This window comes from Corylus avellana, chromosome ca6, assembly GCF_901000735.1.
Source record: "Corylus avellana chromosome ca6, CavTom2PMs-1.0".
In the NCBI taxonomy this organism is placed as follows: Eukaryota; Viridiplantae; Streptophyta; class Magnoliopsida; order Fagales; family Betulaceae; genus Corylus; species Corylus avellana.
The window spans coordinates 2974919-2994346 of NC_081546.1; the positions used below are offsets into that span (position 1 = coordinate 2974919).

The following is a 19428-nucleotide window of genomic DNA, read 5'->3' on the forward strand; positions in this document are numbered from 1 at the left end:
TGACTTAAAAGTTTTATTTCTCAAACCCAATTCCAAACAGACTCTTAAGAGCCTCGAATTGGTTAGCAAATAATGACTGTGATTTGGAAATAATAAGTTTTTAAGAAATTAACCCTTCTTAAGCCCAAATTACCACCTCTTTCTTACCGGTATTAATTTTATTATGTTTAACATGAGGTTTTTAAGGCTACAATTGTGTATTAAGTCAAATTTGGGCTTGAATTGTAGGGTTTAGAATTTTTGTAGGACTTTAAACAAGGGAAGGGTTTTGGGGATTTTCTATCTTGGATAAATTTTGTTTCATTTGGGAGGCCTCAGCTTACCTCAAATTAGCAAGAAATTTATCTTGTTGCTTTGATTTTATTCATCTTATAAATCCAATTTCATATTTGAATTTATCTTTCATACACCCATATTTCTTTATTTCTTGAACGAGCACTGCACTCATTTTTTACACTGATTGAGAAATCACTTAAAAGTAAAATATGTGTGATAAACAAGTGTGAAAGAGTAGTATCACACATTTCTTGATATGCCATATTCTCATAGAAAGCGAGATAATGCTGCTAGGAAATTATACACTACACTCAAGATGGGTGTAAATTTGATGAGCCCCTGTAGCCAGGTCCATTCTAATCTGCATCCTATTTGTTGTGCCCATTATACAGATTCGATGGGCCCATAAAACGAATAATAAAATTATTTGAGTAAAGACACGTCAATTATGCGAAATCCGGACGCACCTTTTGGAGAAAATGAAATTTCATTAACTAATAAGTGACCTCTTTACAATTTGACCTCTTTATTGAAAATCCAGCTAAACTTGACGCCACGCGGCTCCATCTTCCTTGCCACTTCATCGGCTCGCTCTTGCAGCCGCCTAATCCTCGGCGCTAACCCGCACACATAGTCCTGCGCGCGGTTTCCCTCGCCGGACAACCCCTCCAGCTTCTCCAATCCCCAGCGTCCGACCAGAAACTCCAAAATATCGGCGTAGTCGTGGGCCGTATACACGCCCAGGCGCTGGGCCACTGCCGAGAAGTGCTCGAAGAGGCGTGGGTCCTGCCCGTCGAACATCAGGTGGGCCGGCATGGTGATCTTCTTGCGCATCATGTCCTCTATGGACACCATGGCCCCCGTGGGGTCCACCTCCAGTAGCTTCTCCACGATCTTGACGTAGGCGTTCTCGTGGCGCTTCTCGTCCGATGCAATGGTGCCGCACATCCGCGCCAGCACGGGATCCCCGCCCTCCTTCGCCAACCGAGCCGTGTTGCCGTGCGACACGAACGTGGCTCGCTCCTGGAACGACGTGTACACGTACCCCAAGTACGGGTTGTTTTCCGTCCCTGGATCCTGTCAACACCACAACGTCAATGCCTGTTATACCAAAAACTTTTCTTTAAGCAAAAATATTCAATCAATTATATATATATATATTCACCATGCCCGCTCCAATCAAATACTGGACGGTCTTCTCAATCATGAGCATATCAACCCGACCCGATAGGTACAAAAACGTCTTAAGCAAATCCCCGTGCCTGTTCTCCTCAGCAGTCCAGGCCCGTGTCCACACGGCCCATGGGCTGGTGCTGGCCCCGGTCTCATCCCTGACCCCATCAAGCGTGTTGATCATGGTCTGGTACGTGGGCAGCGCCTCCTCCGTGATCATATCACCGACCAGCACCACAAAGTACTCGTCGGGCAGGTCAGCCGTCCGATCGCGTAGGGCCCGCACCTGATCGAAGAAATCTTGGGATGGGAGTGAGGGGTCAGGCAGCAGGCTCTGGGGTTGCCAGCATTGTTCCACGGGCCTCAGGAGCGGAAGGACACACTGGGAGGCCCAGCCCTCCAGTGACTTGAACACTTCCACCTTTTCAGGTGGCATTGAGTGGGTCTTTTGGTGCCTTAGAGGTGTTGCCACGGCGGAGATTGGTGGTGGGAATCTGACGGTGGTGGTGGGTGGCCTGACGCGGTGGAGGGTCGGACTTTGGCCACGTGGGTTCCATGCGTGACTTTGGGAGCACAAGTCGAAGCACAGTGAGGCCTGCATTGTTTTCATCTATTTTGGGTGTCAAACTCACAAGCCCTCTGTAGTGTATTTATATGGAGGGGGAGTAATAATTTGGGCTTTCTTCTTTACGTAATTGCTCATATGCCATTTCGGAGAGAATTTTATTTTTAGTACCTGGAATTTAATGCCTTAGTCATTTAGTTCACCTTTCCAAGTCTCTTGTTCTCTAAAAGGGTGGAAAATACTGACATGGGTAGTTGGTACGGTAAAGGAAGCAAAGGGCAATACCGTCACTTAGTGGGAGTAAAAGTGAGCAAAAGTTGGAACGTGGAAGGAAAATGGAAGCAGTGGGATTTGAAAACAAGGGGTGCAGTGCAGTGGTTTTTGAGAGGGTGGAGCGAGAAGATATTAGTGTGTGATTCTGTGGGTTTTCCGCTACTTGGCGGGCGTGTTTCTCGCTTGCTAATTGACACCTCATTTCTTTTGGTACACCTCATTTCTGGATTTTTAAATATTAATTTTTGAAAAATTCAATTGTATTAAATGACATTTATCGCTTAAAGAAAATTTTGTCTTGATTATGAAAATATAATCATAATGGTATAATGGTATTTTACAGCGTTTAACTATTTTGATCTATAAATAAGAGACCATATATCTTACACATAATAAGGGTCGTTGAGATTTGGTCAGGTTAGTCAACGCAAATTTGGGTAGCACCAGTCTTTGTTGGGTGCAACAAAGATATATATATATATATATATATAGCAATTAGCATTATATATATATAATGCTAATTGCTAAGGACAGCAGCTTATCCTCATGACGATAGAAGAAAAATATGGGGTTTTTTTGAGGATGAGTAGAAGAAAAGTCCAGTACTTTTGAATTTATTATTATGTTTGGTATTTTACGTTGATGTGTCATCTTCTTATTAGAGAGTACAAAAGACTTGACTTGTGCCAAATCCGTTATTCTCGTATCAAATTCATCAAATTTCAACATCAATACTGGACATCAATTTCACCCTTCGGATTTCATGTGACAACATCAACCTGTAATATAAAAGCATAAAAGTGAAAGCTCTAATTTTCTGTTTTGCAGAAACAAGTGAAGAGCTTTCACCTTGTAGCCTCTTGTAGATGGAAATTGGAGACTAATGGAGAGAGGGAGACAATTGTGTACATATCATTTTTCCCTTTTACTATATCATTATTTATACAGATGTAAGACTGTTTAGTTGCTAGTCTTACTTTTTCAATTGCTGCAGGGCTGCAACTTTTATTATTAAAAGCAAGAAGAAAAAAAATGAATAATCACGAGCTTTTTACATAATTATTTGCAATCCTTAGAATGATGAGGGATATTGTCCAAGTAATATTTGATCATGACTTGTGATCAAGCCTTGTGTTCAAGGTGGTGATGATCAAAACCTGAAGAAGATGTGCCAGGTTTGCCCTCTGCAGAATTGGCATGCAAGCCTTCACCAAACTTCTCATCCTTCCTAATCACTTCATCAATATGCACATCATCCTCAACTGACAATATCACAGCCTGAGGTCCATGGGGCCCTGGTACGATTATCTCGTTCACCTTCCTGTGTTCGTCGAAGTGAATCATATCGGTTTCTTGAACTTCCTTCTTCTTTCTCCTCTTAATGAAGCAGAAGACAGCAGCTGCAAGGAATGCAAGGAAGAAAAGACCTCCGAATGATATGAACACAATGACTATTACTGTGGGATTGTTGTTCGGTGATGGTGCAGGCGGCGGAGGGAGTACATGAGGCGGCGGAGGGCGCACATGGGGAGGAGGTGGAGGAAAATGGTGAGATGGGGTTGGCGGTGGTGGTGATTTTGAGGGACTGGGTGGCTTTGCGGCCGGAGGTGGAGGAAAATGGTGAGATGGGGTTGGCGGTGGCGGTGATTTTGAGGGTCTGGGCGGCTTTGCGGCCGGAGGTGGTGGGTGAAAAGGATGGGGAGGTGGTGGTTGGAAAGTGTGGGGTGGTGGAGGGAAGTATGGGAAGTTGAAGTCATTGGACTGGGGAGAGACCATCTTGATGTCAATGCAGATAATATGAAGTTGATAGATTGAGTTGTGGAGAAAGGGGTAGCATCGAGAGCCTATTTGTAGGGAGTATTTGGTTTCATATTTCTGTGATAATGGATTGCAAGTTTTTAGTGACTTGACTGCCATTCTAAGATTTGGGATGGTTTGTTTGCATTGGAAAACACTTCTCAAAGTTTCTTTATTTTTTTCTCTGAAACTTGTTTCTTAGGCGCAAGATACTGAGATTTGATAGGGATCCGGTAACCCTATAATATCAATATTAGCTGTAAGACGAAACAAACGGACCATAATCCATAAATATAGTGGTTTAACCTGTGTTTCAGCCAATTTGGGAGCAAAACCCAAATGGGAACTCATTTCTTTATTCCAACTCTGTTTACTGTTTAGAAAGAAAATTAAAATAAAATTCAAAATATATTAGTTTATAAATATATAAATGAATCTGTACCACATTACAATGGCCTTGAGATTATTGGAATGAATTCCTTTAATTACACGATAACAAAGAAGAAAATTAGGTTGGATTACATGTTACAGTCATTTAGTGAAATGATGGCGCATTAAACAAGAGTACCTATGAATTTATTTATTTTTAAACTACAAAAATCCATCAGAAAAGGAGAAAGAGGAGTCCTTTCCACTACAGATGAGAAAGGAAGCAACTGAGCCGCAATCCTACCTTCCCACTGCTAGTCATATTCACAATATTGGAGAATATAAAAAACCCAAAGGAATTTTTGATTTATTTCTATTTTATCTTTTATGTTCACTCTTCCTTCTTTATACAAGTATAATCACAAATCCACTAATTAGACATTGAAAAGTACCAAAATCAAGTGTTACTTCTTCCCCTAATCAATATGAAGTTCTTGATCAGTCTTAGTTGTAAAGAAATCAATAAGGTATTGTAATTAGGCCTAAAAAAGGAAAGAAAGAGACATTGTCACATTGACAAGCAACTAGAACAAAACTTTTTTTTTTTTTTGGTCATGGTAAAATTAATTATCAAACCAACGGGCTAGATACCTTTACAAATATATGGAAGCTTTCATTTGAAAATAATGCTTCAGATCTTCACAAATACGTGTTATTATACAAATTTAATTTCTAGCAGCCATAGCTACTGTCTACTGACATGCAATTTGCAGTTCATCTCAAACTCTGCTTTTTTCCCTCTATTTTTTTGGTTCAATCGGTAATCCTTGGGTCCTTCTCCTTCCCTTATATGAGCGGGACTAAAGCACAGATATTTAGCAACCACCATCCCAAACTCGCTTTGGTTCTCTAGCAAATGGGTAAAGAACAAGAAAGTCAGCACAACTTCTATTGTTCAGTGAAGGATACCCCATTGTTGGACAGGAGATATGAGAAAATAATTTCATTCCATGTATCAGGCACACCAGGTAGACACCAATGGCTACAATCAGGCACAGACGGATGGTCACTCCAAATACCCAAATGCGCGTCGCTCCGGAATGCCCCCATTGGTGTAACATGCAGAACTGTTACACGAGTGGTCATTTTCTTCACAACCTTGATTATCATGTCAGAAAATAGGCTTCGGTCCCTCCCATGAGATGTCAATGATGGGCGTTTACTCACTTTGCAAGAATTCCGGTTTCGACCACTGGCAAAGATACCAAAAAAAAAACATTTTTATCAGTCCAGAATTTCTGGAAAGATACAAGTGGGATTAGTACTCATTCGCAGCTTAAGAAGCCTTGAAAGCTATTCAAGAGAATAAGCTATATATATATATATTCCAGTTTCGACCACTGGCAAAGATTAGAAAAAAAAAAAAAAACATTTTTATCTGTCTAGAATTTCTGGAAAGAAACAAGTGGGATTGGTACTCATTCGCAGCTTAAGAAGCCTTGAAAGCTATTCAAGAGAATAAGCTATATATATATATATATATATATATATATATATATTCCAGTTTCGACCACTGGCAAAGATAAAAAAAAAAAACATTTTTATCAGTCCAGAATTTCTGGAAAGATACAAGTGGGATTAGTACTCATTCGCAGCTTAAGAAGCCTTGAAAGCTATTCAAGATAATAAGCTATATATATATATATATATATATAAACAAAAGTATCCAATTTCAAACTAGCACCCCAGTTGAGCAAACCTTTTTTCTGCTTTTTTAGTTTTTGGAAATTGTTAAACTAAGGCAGTAGAAATAGCCAAAACTGTATCGTTACGCAAAATTCTTAGTTGCCTCGTTTTCTGTAGTAGCCTCCTCTTCCTCTGCTTGAAAAAGTAGAGCACTATACCTATCGGTAAAGTGACCCTGATCCACAGTAATTATACCAGATGGCTTTTTTTTTATGGGCCAGATGAAAGAAGGGCAAATCAAAAGGAAAAAGTTTGCACTACAGACCAAGTATTGGCTATTCAAATTCGGCTCGAAAAAGATATATGAGTTCAAGCTTGAATCAAACTTTAAGAACATGTTCAAACTCAACTCGACAGAAATCAATCAAGTTTGAGCTCGACTTTAACTTGACTCATTTAATTAAACAAGCCAAGCTCAAGCTCGAGTTATATTCCAAATTCCTTTTACTAAGTTAATCCTACGCCATCAAATTTCTAATACAAATACCCAAATATATATGTCAATAGATGTTAGTATTGACATATGTATGCTATAATGTTAATAATATATACAAACGCACACGAGCTTAACGAGCCAAGCTTGAGCTGTTCATAAATAGCTCTATTCATTTAGAATAGATGTTAGTAATGACATATGTATGCTATATTGTTAATTTTTTTTTTTGATAAGTAATGTATGCTATATTGTTAATAATATATACACACGCACACGAGCTTAACGAGCCAAGCTTGAGCTGTTCATAAACAGCTCTATTCATTTAGAGCCCTAATTACTGTAAAATATGACACCCCCCCCCCTCCCCCCAATCCCTCTTGCTCCACCTATAATTGTCCATGTAAAGATGTGTGTCGACGTGTGCATAAATAAATGCATCACTGTTGTAATTGTTTCTGTTGGTTATGGATTAATTTGGCACAAGATCTTGCAACCGGTTTCTGGAGGGCCTCCTTCAAGAGTGCTTGTGGTATCTAGGACATACTCAACTCACACCATGCCACACCATAAGCCATTCATAATTCATTCCTCCCAGCCATATTGTTCTATGCATGAGTCCCTTCACCTAGTTCTGGTAAGGGGGCACTAAGTCACTTTGAAAAACCATCTGCTGGTGCGGATATGTGCATCCATGTCTCAAGTTTCATGGAGGCATATTTAGTAAAGGGATTGGGATTCGACTTGTTTCATAACCTTTCAAGCACAAACAATAGCCATTCGAACCCCCCATACTTGGAGGAAAGACCATAGAGTTGCTAGCTTTCTTATATGGATAAACTCTGTTCCACTATAAACTAATTACTTAAATTTTTGATTATCTAAACCACAATAAGCAGCATTTTACCAGTTAAAAAAAAAGAAGAAGAGAGATTTAAAGGTTAATGGGTATGAGAAACCTGTTATAACATTGAGTTAAAGACTAAAGCAAAGTAATAGATCCATCAAATCTATATCTAACTGAAAATTCACCTATTATTTAGTTAACCTGAAAAAGCTATTAACACGTTGGCTACAAAAAAAGAAGAAGAAAAATATGAGCATAAAATGGCAGCAAACACAATGACTAACTAGACAACACACCTCCAATGGGATGATTCGAAAGTCCGAAAGAATACACTTGTTCTATTTCTGTTGATCATAGTCTCTACCCAAGATGCCCAAGTGTCTAATGCTCTCCCGAAGGCTTTAGAGACTGGCATTCCAAGCTTCAGCGAATTACCTACCTGAAAATAGCAGCCCCTGTTTGGAAACATATTAGGATCATTCTGCATATGCAATTATTAAAAGCACAATCTTAACTGCAAAAGCAAAAGCTGAAAATTCCGTAAGTACAAATTTATGAAAAGCTTAATAGAGATCCATGTTGATTGTTGACAAAGAAAAATCATTCCAAAAATCCAAGGGGCATATAATATATCATATTCAGATATACAGGATGGCAAGGAAAGAAATACAGAAGATAGTAGAAACAAATACCAACTTCTTTTTCTTCTTTTTTCTATTTTTTTTCTTTTTTTTCATTGATAAGTTACAAACACTCGTGAGTTTTGAACTCAGGACCGCATCTCCACTCTTATAGGGAGAGGAAACATCATTTGAACTAGAGGCTATTGGCTATTACAGAGTCTAACTTTCATTACCAAGATTGAAGACACGGGTATTCTCTGCATAATAAATAACTGCCCCCTATGAAAATAAGCATGTTTTCCAAAAGAAATTTATGCTAAATCCAAGTCAGATATATCTTACTCCCTTTTAAGATTTCCTCCTCTAAAACTTTTCATACTTCGAGGTTGCTCTATGCAGAATCACCACAAACACATCCTGTTCTTTCTCTTGTTACCACCAACACAATACACAGTTTTAAAACTATTGGAATTTTACTATAATAGCTCTTGCAAATCTTCTATTCTGCCTATAATGACGATGTTGTAAGATGTCTAAATATGTTATTGGGTTTCATGTTGTGCCTAAATTCAAAATGAAGAATCACTCTATTTACAGGAATACAATTCCAATTCACTCCCACCCTGCACCTTTCCCATCCAATCTCAAGAACTATTTCTTCAGATAGGCCTAAAACCAAGTCCCAACCTCTCTTTGTATACACACATTAAACCTATAAAATGAATACCCAACAAAAATATACTCAAATAGCCCCGACTGAAATAAATAAGTGGAAAGTTTTAGATAAAAGGAAAATGAACGACTTACAGAAACAATAAGATAAGTAATTTATATGTCAAGCAAAACAGTAGTCAGAAAAGACACAGAATGGCAAAAGAGATCGTGCATAGATACATTTCTTTTGCAGCTGAATTGCCATGTTCCTGAGATGGCAATAAGAAGCTTAATAGTTTGCTGGTATCAGATTGCATACCAAAGTCATAATTCAATATATTTTTTAGCAAGTAATTCAACAAACATCATTCATGGCAGCAATGCTGAGGGGATTAGGAAACTTACATTTCAAAGAGCTTAGTCCTTGTCCACCAGTGTCCTGAATTAAAGATCAGAACATCAGAATTAATCCACTCTTTGCTAAGAGCATCCAACTTATCAAGTCTCAGAGTTGACTTCACCCTCTTCGGTGCATGCCTTGGCACCGGACCAGGCTGTACCAGGAAAACTGATCGATAAAAGTCAATACTAAGATTGAAAGAACTAAAACGTACACCTAAAAACATAATCTGTTTAGTGATCTTATGCCCATTGACTTCATATACACTCCTCTTATCCTCCACCCCTGTCATAAGCAAACATATCAAAGACTCCCACTGTGTTCTACCCAATGAATCACCTACAAAAACGACTCTTTTCCCACGAAGCTTCTCCAGAATCGCACCTGCACTGAACCTTGGAATATCGCACTTCTGCGGCTTCCACCTCCATTTTGTATAATCACTATCTTTCCGCCCATTAGCCAAGCAATTAAATCCACGTTCTGCAAATGGGCATCTAGAGGAATCATATAAAGGATAACTTTCATCATGGATCCACCTTCCTTTAAAAACATCGCATCTTGATCTACCATTAGATACATTGGACTCAGGAATTCCATAACTACGAATGACTGGGCTATGAGTGGGAAATAAATACATATATCCAAATGCCATGGCTGAAAGGAAGGATATCAATGAGATCATTGCCACAAGTCCATCCAATGATAGAAATACCAAGATTTTACAATGAACCTTTGCCATTCTCTCACGAAAACAGAAAACCCTTGTGAAGAAAGGCCGGAAATGGTCAAATGTGGCCCAATCGAACTCACTGATCATCACCATCTTTTGAACACCCCGCACAAAGTACTCAAGTTTTCAACATTAATCAACCACAAAAATGAAGCAAACCCACATCAAAATACATCCCCATTAATTCAAAATGCCTACTTAACCGCCTACTTATCCAGAAAAAGATCAAATCAAGACAAAATCTTAAGCACCGGAGGACCCATGAAGCAGAGAATCTGGAACAACCATAAAATGCTCAAAAGTATACAGAAATCTTACAGTTTCGGCAACTAGAAACCGAAGGGAAACTGTGATGTGCAGATTGAAGGCGTTGGGGGGTAGCTGGATGAGCGAGGAGGTATAGGTTGAGGACGTTTTGGTCATTTCGTAAAGAGTCTTCTGACAATGGCTTATGCAACGATCTTGCTTCAACCCTTCAACCAGACATTGATTTCTTAACTAACTGAAGTAAAAAGTTTACTAAAACGTGTAGCTGTTCACTGCAAGTTGAGCGCTTGTTTTGTCGGTGGTATTCTAGAAAGCAGAAAGATGGGTGTAATCAGATGTGGTCGGCCTCTGTGAGATTGAACATGCTATGCGAATTCTACTGGCTACGGGAGATTTATTTAATTTTATCATCTACTTTTAGTATTGGTTATATCATATTATCTCCTCCGGTCACTTTAAAATATAAATTTTGTTAAAATTTAGCTTTTATTACTCTCTTCCGAGCTTCCGCATACACTATAAAATAAAAGTTTTTCTAAAATTTGCTACGGTTGACTTTCATATTAATAGCAATCTGTAAGATTTTTTTATTCTTTTTTCTCTCTCTCTCTCCCTCTCCCTCTCCCTCAATGAAAATAAAAACATTACTAAAGTTAAAATAAATATTCTGTTGGAGTGTATAATGAGTAGGTGTAGGCAGATTAACCGGTTATCGATTATTGGCCATGTACTAGTTTCGACTGAATCGATATTAACCGTAACTAAATTTTTTATACCGATATGCTTATCGGTTTTGTTCGGTTCGGTTAGAAATTTCATATTGGTTAACCGATATAAACCGTTAAGTAGGGATGCCAAAACGACGTAGTTTTGGAATTATTTATATACCTATGTAACCTTATCTTAATTTGAGTTTGGGTAGGCTTGATTTTTTTTTAGTGATGGCGTTAGATGGGATTTATTTGCCTTTGGTGAAAGCATTTTTCATTAACTAGTTTTGTTAGTCTAATTAGCATTCATTATGTTAACTTGTCAATTTGTTTTGGAAAAATGTATTTTATAATATATATAAAATAAATAAAAAAATAAAAGTTGTAGTGGATCAATATAAAAAAGCATCAATTTTTAGACTAAAAAACAAATATTTGGGTCCGAACAAAAAGTATTTGGGCCCTAAAACAACTCATTTTTAATAAGTTATTTTAGCCCAACAAAAGTATTTGGGCTCTCAAAAGTCAAAAAAACTCATTTTTGGCCCAACAAAATAAATCAATATAAAGCTCACGGTTAAACCGATTAACCGGTTTAGCCGAACCGTTTAACCGATAATTTCGGTTAAATTTCTTATTGATTTGCTATCAGTTAATAAATCATTTAACCGAAAATCATCGGTTAATAACCGATAAAAGCCAAAACCAAACCGTTTTGACCGATGAAAAACTAATAGCTGCAATTAAAAAAATAGTATTTTCAATAGCTAAAATAACGACCTTTGCTGGAGATGCTAATAACAAAAGTGGTAATTATATTTACATGCCTTTAAGATCATGAAGGTAAATTGATAAGGAAAATGCTCGCGGAATATGATTTTTATTATAATTTTTTTACAAATTTATGTGACATGGTCGTCACGTGCGTGACAAAACATTGATGAAAAAAATTAAGTAACAAAATTTGACAAATAAATTTAATTGTCTGATGATGTAGGCACAACTCGATTGATAATATGATGATAAATAACACCTCTTTGTGCACAAAAATGTGAAAGGGAGGCCCAATCTAGGGTAGGAGAAATGAGAAGAGAAGTTGATTCCATGTTTCAGGTACACCAGGTAGACACCAATGGCTACAATCAGGTACAGATGGATTGTCACTCCACCTGCCCACATGTCCATCACTGCGGAATGCAGACATTGAGGTAACATGCAGAATTGTCACAGGAATTTTCATTTTCCCAACAACTTGGATCATGATGTCTGAAACCTCGTTTCTGTCTCTGCCATTGGTGTCTAGCGAAGGGCGTTGAGTCACTTTGCAAGAACCCCCATTTTCACCACTGCATAATGGCTCAAATTAATACAAGAATATATCACTTACATTTGCATTATATGAATATTGAATATGATATGATAATCATGATGAATAAGCATAAACAGAAGGATAATAAGCTAGCTAGCTAGACACCTCCAATGGCCGCCTTCAAAAGTCTTGACGAACACTCTTGTCCTCGATGTGTTGATTGCAGTCTCAGCCCAAGATGCCCATGTGTCTAATGCTTTTCTGTAGCCTGTTGTGACTGGCATCCCGACATCCAATGTATCACCCACCTGAAAAAAGCAGCCCCTGCAATATTGAAAAGCTTAATGGAGATCCGGAAACAGGGCTGAAAAAATGATAATCTTGCTAGGCAAAGATGTTTGAATGAAGGACTTACATTTCACGAAATAACCTACTCTCTGTCCACCAGCCGCCTGAATTAAATATGAGAATATCAGAATCAACCCACTCGTTGCTAATATCATCCAACTCATCGAGTCTAAGCGTTTTCCTCACCCAGTCGGGTGAATGGCTTGGCACAGAGCCATGCTGCACCAGGAAAACCGATCGATAAAAGTCAACACTAAGATTGAAGGAACTGAACCGCACGCCTAAAAACCTGATGGTTTTGGTGATCTTATTTCCATTCACTTCATACACACTCTTCTTATCCTCCACTCCTGTCATGAGCAAACAAACAAAAGACTCCCACTGTGCTCTGCCCAACGAATCACCCACAAAAACAATTCTTTTCCCACGAAACATTTCAAGCATTGCAAGTGCGTTGAACCTTGGAAGGTCACAGTTGTTGGGCTTCCACCTGTATTTTGCATAGCCTTTATCTTTCCTCCCATTAGCCCAGCAATTCCATCCACGTTCTGCAAATGGACATTTTGAGGAATCGTATAAAGGGTAACTTTCATCATACATCCAACTTCCTTCAAAGACATTGCATGTGCCATTAGACCCGTCAGAGTACTTGGGAATCTCAGAAATATGAATGCCCGGGCGAAAACTGTGAAACAAACACAAATATCCCAATGCCATGGCTAAAAGAAAGTATGTCAATGAGGCACATGCAATAGGCCCATTGAACATCAACTTACTCATCTTCTCCATGGTTTTAACAACCCACAAACAAGAGCATGCAATTGTCAACAATATTAATCCAAAACGAAAGATTTAAAGTTAAGCACATAAATTCAAATATAAACACAAGTTTTATATAAGTTCCAGCAATTAGTGGGAAGAGGCTTAAAAACCGTGGTGAAGTAGGGAGCTGGTTGAGCAAACATATATATATACATCAATGGGTTGTAATACCTGCAGGTGTTACAAGACAGACATTGATTATAAACCGAAAAAATAGCAAGTTACATTTTTGTTCACATTAATTACATTTGATAAACTGAAATAAACTCATATTGGATGAGTTTTATGTACAATTAAACCTCAAAAAACATATAATAAACTAAAAGTAAGTTAAATTTTACAATTAAAGGTCAAGAATAGTAATTGGAGAATCAAAGAGATTGGTTTTTTTTTTTTCCCTTTGCACATTAAGTGATCGATTAGATTCAATTTTTGCTACAGTTCTGGTATCCTTTTATGCATTAAATACACCATAAGAAAACATTAAAAACGTAAATGAAACCCTCATAAAATTAGCTATATAGGTCACATGCAATCTCTTAATTGTAATACTTGTGGGTCGGTTAGAAGACATTGATTATAATTAACTGAAAAAGTGTGTAATCAGAGAATCTAGATCCTCTCCAGTCCTTTTGGACTGAAGAGGCCTCCAGTTAATGGCCAAGATGGCCCTAGGAGAATCCAAGGGCCATCCTCATGCCACGTGTCCCACTTATTAAAATATATATTTTTTTTTAATTTTAAAAATAAATAAAAACTAAAATAATATGATAATATCTTTTTTTTTCTTTTTTTTTTTTTCTGTTTTTTTATAAGGCCATTGGGGTTGGCCGGACCACCCGCAAGGGCCTTATAAAAAAACTGAATATATATATATATATATATATATATATATATATATATAATTTTACTTTTTATTTATTTTTAAAATAAAAAAAAAATAATATTTTAATAGGTGGGACACGTGGCATGAGGATGACCCTAAGATTCTCCTAAGGCTATCCTGGCCATTAACTAGAGGCCTCTCCAGTCCTTTTGGACTGAAGAGGATCCTTTTCCGTAATCAAAAGCCCGTTACATTTAATAGAAATGAAAAATGTGATTAACATTAATTACATTTACTAAACTGGAATATAAGTCAAAGTGGTTGAGTTTTATGTACAATTAAAGGTTAAGAAACATTTAATAAACCGAAAGCAGGTTAAATTAATTGTTTTTACACCATAACAAAACATTAAAAACCTTAATGAAACCCTCATAAAATCAGCTATTTACAGGTCCCAGGAAAAAATAGCTTTAGAACCATCAAAAGCTTCTTATACGCCAACTCTTTTCTTTTCTTTTCTTCCTCTGTCTGAATTCTACTTCAGAATTACAAGAGTTATTTCCTTCCTTTTCTAGTTTCATTAACCATACATAGAGGTATCTTTTCTTTCTTTTATGATTGTACCGACCAGCCGTCTGCACACAACATACACTCATTATCTCTCCAAATAAGACATCAGGGGTTGAAATCTAGAACCTTTTACTCAAAATCTAGGCATGGTACTCTCTCTGGAACAAAAAGAATAAGAGTCTCATTGTTTCAGCAATAAAGCTTTTCAAAATAAATCAAGAACTAGTTGATGATTCCTATGACAAAAAGAAGGAATCAAAATCTAAGCAAAAAGAAAGTGATAACAGCATAAGTGAGCTCTTCTATCTTCTTTACTTACAATGACCATACAATTATATTATTAAATGAATTACTTGAAGCAAATAGAAAAGAGATAACAGTAGAACATTACCATGAATCCTCTCACAAGTTTCTAAATGCTAATTTTATACATAAGAAAGTATTATGTAACTCTGAGAGCAATCTGAACTTCCATAATTTTATCATTTATGCATGATTGTTCTTCATCCTTAGCTTTACGAATAAGGGTTTAGTCAAATTACAAAAATATTAACTACAACAATTTCTCTATCATCCTCATCACTCAGGTAGCTTTCATCAAAGTTTCAGATCAAGCTTCTTCATATTTTAGCACTTAACTATCAATAGAATTTACTATCCACAGAGACAGGGAAAATTTGTCAAAAAATTCCAATCATGAAAAGAATTAAAAATGTAACTTATGGTGCTTCTTTGAGCATGTCAGAGAAGCTTAATCCAATCTGACTTTCCTTGATAGTCATCTCAAAATGTGTGCACTTTTTCCGGGCCCATGGGTGAGACACTGTAATTTAATATTGAGTCCTGATACTCTGTAGTCTGGATGGATCAATTTGAGCCGTCAAGACACTTCTACTTCCCCAAATTGATAGGACGCTGGAAATGCTTGAGTGACAGAGTCCCCACACAGAGAATCAGAAATGAAGGCTTTATGCAGATCTAGACCTCCAAAAACATTGGTCAAGCCAACTTATTCATCCTGCTCTTAGCCAAATGGCCATTCAGGATTTGACTGCACTAATGAAACATTGGTCTAGCCAACTTTATCCTCTGTGGCATGCACAGAAAGGATTTTCAATGTTTGCTAGAGCAAGAATAGACATAAGAGCGCCTTTAGCACTCTTCGTCATGCAAAAAAGAATCAGTCTCAGCAACATAACCATATTCTTTCATTAGTGCAGTCAAATCCTTCAGAGTTGCATGGATTTCATCCGCACTGGTATGAGACGTATCCCCGGCAACAAATAAGTTCTTCTTTTGTCCCACTTCAATCCAGCTACATCCAGGCACTTTTCTAACTCCTTTTTCTTTCATTGCCCTCCTCAAAAAATTAACTCCATCCCAGTTTCCTGATGCAGCATATAAATTAGAAAGTAGCACATAGGATGAAGAATTTTGCGGATCTAACTCAATGAGTTCCTCAGCCGCCCGCTGCCCCCTTATGTGATCTCCATGTAATCTGCAAGCACCAAGTAAGGTGGCCCAAATCATAGCATCAGGTTTACATTTTAGTTTGTCAATGAATTCCTCCGCTTCTTTAAGGAAACCCCATCGGCCAAAAAGATCAACCATGCAGGCACAATGATCTACTCTGGGCTGGATGCCATAATAATTGACCATAGTGTCAAAGATCTGACGGCCTTCAGATACTCTCCCTGCATGACTACATGCAGTGAGAACACCAAGGAATGTGACATCATCAGGCATAACACACGTTTGCTTCATCTCATTAAATATCTTAAGTGCATATTCGGCATAACCATTTTTTGCTAACCCCACTATCATAGAGTTCCAAGAAATAACATCATTTTTACAACCCATTTCTTCAAAAACTTGAACAGAGCTTTTTACGTCCCCACATTTAGCATACATATCTACAAGGGCGCTACATGTTAACTCATCTAAGTCAAAACCAGTGTGGAAGATGAGGGAATGGATCTCCCTACCATCTATCAAAGAAGATAAGACAGCACAAACACGAAGGACACTAGCAAAAGTAGCCTGGTCTGGTAGGGCATTCTCGCTCCGCATTTCTCGATATAACTGCAAAGCCTCCTCACTGCAATCATTTTGAGTAAGTCCTGAAATGACAGCAGTCCATAACACTATGCTTTTTGGATTTGGAAACTCTGAGAAAAGAATATCCACATCTGCTTTTCTTTTGGATTTCAAGTACATGCCCAACAGGGAGACACGCAAGAAGTCACCACGATTCAAAAGGCCCCGCTTTACTGTAACGCAGTGGATTTGGACTCCTAGTGTTAGCATAAGTGGTCCATTACACGCATCTAAAAGGCTTACCAAAGTGATTTCAGTTGGATTCATTCCTGTAGCCTGCATCTTGCAAAACAAATCTATTGCTTCCTCTAAATTATTTTGAGCATACCCAGCAATCATAGCATTCATGGAGACCACGCTTCGCTCAGGCATGCAAGAGAAAACTTTGCATGCAGCCCCAATCACCCCACACTTCACATACATGTCAATAAGGGAGCTCGCAGCATAAACACTTGTTTCCAGACCAGATTTAACAGAAAGACAATGGACTTGTTTTCCTTGGTCAAGTGCTTGAACACTTGCACAAGCACTGAGTATACTGGCCAGGGACACCTCATCAGGGACGAGTCCACACAAATTCATTCTTCGGAACATGTAGAAAGCCTCATCCTCTTTCTCTTCCTGCACATACCCCACAATAATTGCATTCCAAGAGACATTGTCTTGATTGCTTATGAGCTCAAACTGCTTCCTCGCCTCTTTCAGATCCCCTGATTTAGCATACATATCAACCAATGCATTACCCACAAATAAATTTGATGACAGTCTGTTCTTGATAATAAAAGAATGCAATTGGCGGCCTGTTTCTAGATATTCCAAGCAAGCACATGCACTTAGAATGCTAGTGTAGGTAAAGTCATCAGGATGAAAGCCAGATCCTTTCATATTAGAGAATAATTCAATGACTTTATGGGCACACCCATTCTGTGCATAACCTGCAAGCATCGCATTCCACAAGACAACATTTTTCTCATCTAAAGCATCAAATACTTTCTTTGCAGGATCCAGATTCTCACACTTGGCGTACATATTAATCAAAGAGCTGCCCACATAGACATTAGAATCCAACCCCTGCTTAATTGCCTGAGCATGAACTAACAAACCATAATCTAGAGCCCCCAAACTGGCAATTGCACTTAAAACACTCCCAAGTGTAGATCTTGTGGATGTTACTCCAGCTTTCCTCATTTTTAGGAAAAATGTAAAAGCTTCCGCAACATAACCTTCCTTGGCATGCCCAGAAATCATCACATTCCATGCAATAACATTCGGATTGGGCATCTTGGCAAACAATTGACGTGCATCATCAAGCCTTCCAATTTTTACACACGCACTTATGACAGTCACAAAGGCCACCTGGTCTGGAGCACGGCCAACTTTCTGCATCTCCTCAAACACTTTGAGCCCCTCTTCAGGTAAACCAGCTTGAACGTAACCAGCAATCATGGCAGTCCAAGAAACTGTGCCTAAATCCTCAGCCCCATCAAATATTCTCCGAGCAACACTCACACGATTGCACTTGGCATACATATCAATTAGTGCACCTTCACAGAAAGAGCTTGACTCGAGCCCCGTCTTAACAACACTACAATGGACTTGCCTGCCATACTCAACATCCACCAATCTTGCACAAGCGGACAAAACGATTGCATGCGTGAACTCATTTGGCAATACCCCACGTTCCCTCAGTAACCCAAAAGACTTCACAATCTGTTCCAACCACCCCCGCCTCGAGTACAAGCAAAGAACCGAGTTCCAAGCCAATACGTCCCTCTTCTCCAGCCCGTTAAACGCCTTCTCAGCAAAGTCCACATTGCCACACTTGGCAATAGCGGTTCCTAGCGACCCTTTTGACCCGACAGGGCCGACACCAAGCTTTAGGCTCTGGGCATGGATAATTTTGCTGGTATTTGAAGCTTGAGCCCGTATTCGAGGCATTTCGTCGAACAGATTGTGGGTTTTGAATCGTTTGCATTGGTGTAAGCAAGCTTGCAAGAGATGGGAAGGCAGAAGGGCTTCTGGGTTTCGACCCAGTTGAGTGGCCTTGTTTGTACTCGTGGAGAACTTGTATAAGTGACGAAGAAGGGAGCGAGTGATTGAGAAGGGTAATGATCTGGAAGAAGGTCTGAGGCGCATTGACTCGGAGGCATTTGCGACATGACTCGGGTGGGTAAGTTAGTTAAGTAGTGCTTGTAGCCTTGTAGACGTGGTCTTTCTTACTTACAAACCTCTTTCTTTTCTTTTCTTTTCTTTTCTTTTTTCAATATGAAGAAGGGAAAATTACAACAACAACAACAAAAAAAAAAAAAAAAAAAAAAAATCAAAACAAAGAGTATGCAACCCTTATTACAAAATCTTTAGAACAACCGTGGAATAAAAACTTAGAACTATTGGGAATATGTCAAATAAATGATTTGGTCTATAAAGAGAACCAAAGCAGTTATACAAGACTGCTTTCAAATGCAATATTCTTAAAAATAACTACCAACAAAGTAATAGCTCGAGAAAGTGAAAAATAGCTCCACAACACCGAACACACACCGAGAAATGTTGAAACGGAACCTTTATAGAGAAGCTTCATCATAAGAGA

At 38.4% G+C, this 19428-nt stretch overlaps 5 protein-coding genes across 5 annotated transcripts; all 5 read right to left on the bottom strand.

The window, feature by feature from the left end:
• Positions 1-493: 493 nt before the first annotated feature.
• On the bottom strand, positions 494-2087 carry LOC132184406 (stearoyl-[acyl-carrier-protein] 9-desaturase 6, chloroplastic). Its single transcript, XM_059598033.1, has 2 exons — positions 1442-2087; positions 494-1353 (listed from the first exon to the last, which is right to left on the bottom strand). Exons 1-2 carry the CDS (start codon positions 2057-2059, stop codon positions 787-789), a joined length of 1185 nt encoding a protein of 394 aa, XP_059454016.1. The 5' UTR covers positions 2060-2087; the 3' UTR covers positions 494-786.
• Positions 2088-3210: 1123 nt separating this feature from the next.
• On the bottom strand, positions 3211-4186 carry LOC132185727 (protein TRACHEARY ELEMENT DIFFERENTIATION-RELATED 7A-like). The gene has a single exon (XM_059599498.1). It carries the CDS (start codon positions 4061-4063, stop codon positions 3410-3412), a length of 654 nt encoding a protein of 217 aa, XP_059455481.1. The 5' UTR covers positions 4064-4186; the 3' UTR covers positions 3211-3409.
• Positions 4187-5076: 890 nt separating this feature from the next.
• On the bottom strand, positions 5077-10423 carry LOC132184385 (protein trichome berefringence-like 7). Its single transcript, XM_059598005.1, has 3 exons — positions 9162-10423; positions 7776-7934; positions 5077-5705 (listed from the first exon to the last, which is right to left on the bottom strand). The coding sequence occupies exons 1-3, from the start codon at positions 9980-9982 to the stop codon at positions 5402-5404; spliced, it is 1284 nt and encodes a 427-aa protein (XP_059453988.1). The 5' UTR covers positions 9983-10423; the 3' UTR covers positions 5077-5401.
• A 1446-nt stretch (positions 10424-11869) lies between these two features.
• On the bottom strand, positions 11870-13542 carry LOC132185662 (protein trichome berefringence-like 7). The gene is made up of 3 exons (XM_059599427.1): positions 12591-13542; positions 12341-12499; positions 11870-12212 (listed from the first exon to the last, which is right to left on the bottom strand). The coding sequence occupies exons 1-3, from the start codon at positions 13310-13312 to the stop codon at positions 11936-11938; spliced, it is 1158 nt and encodes a 385-aa protein (XP_059455410.1). The 5' UTR covers positions 13313-13542; the 3' UTR covers positions 11870-11935.
• A 2010-nt stretch (positions 13543-15552) lies between these two features.
• Positions 15553-18999, bottom strand: LOC132183619 (pentatricopeptide repeat-containing protein At3g09040, mitochondrial). Its single transcript, XM_059596978.1, has one exon. The coding sequence runs from the start codon at positions 18972-18974 to the stop codon at positions 15894-15896; it is 3081 nt and encodes a 1026-aa protein (XP_059452961.1). The 5' UTR covers positions 18975-18999; the 3' UTR covers positions 15553-15893.
• Between the last annotated feature and the right edge of the window lie 429 nt (positions 19000-19428).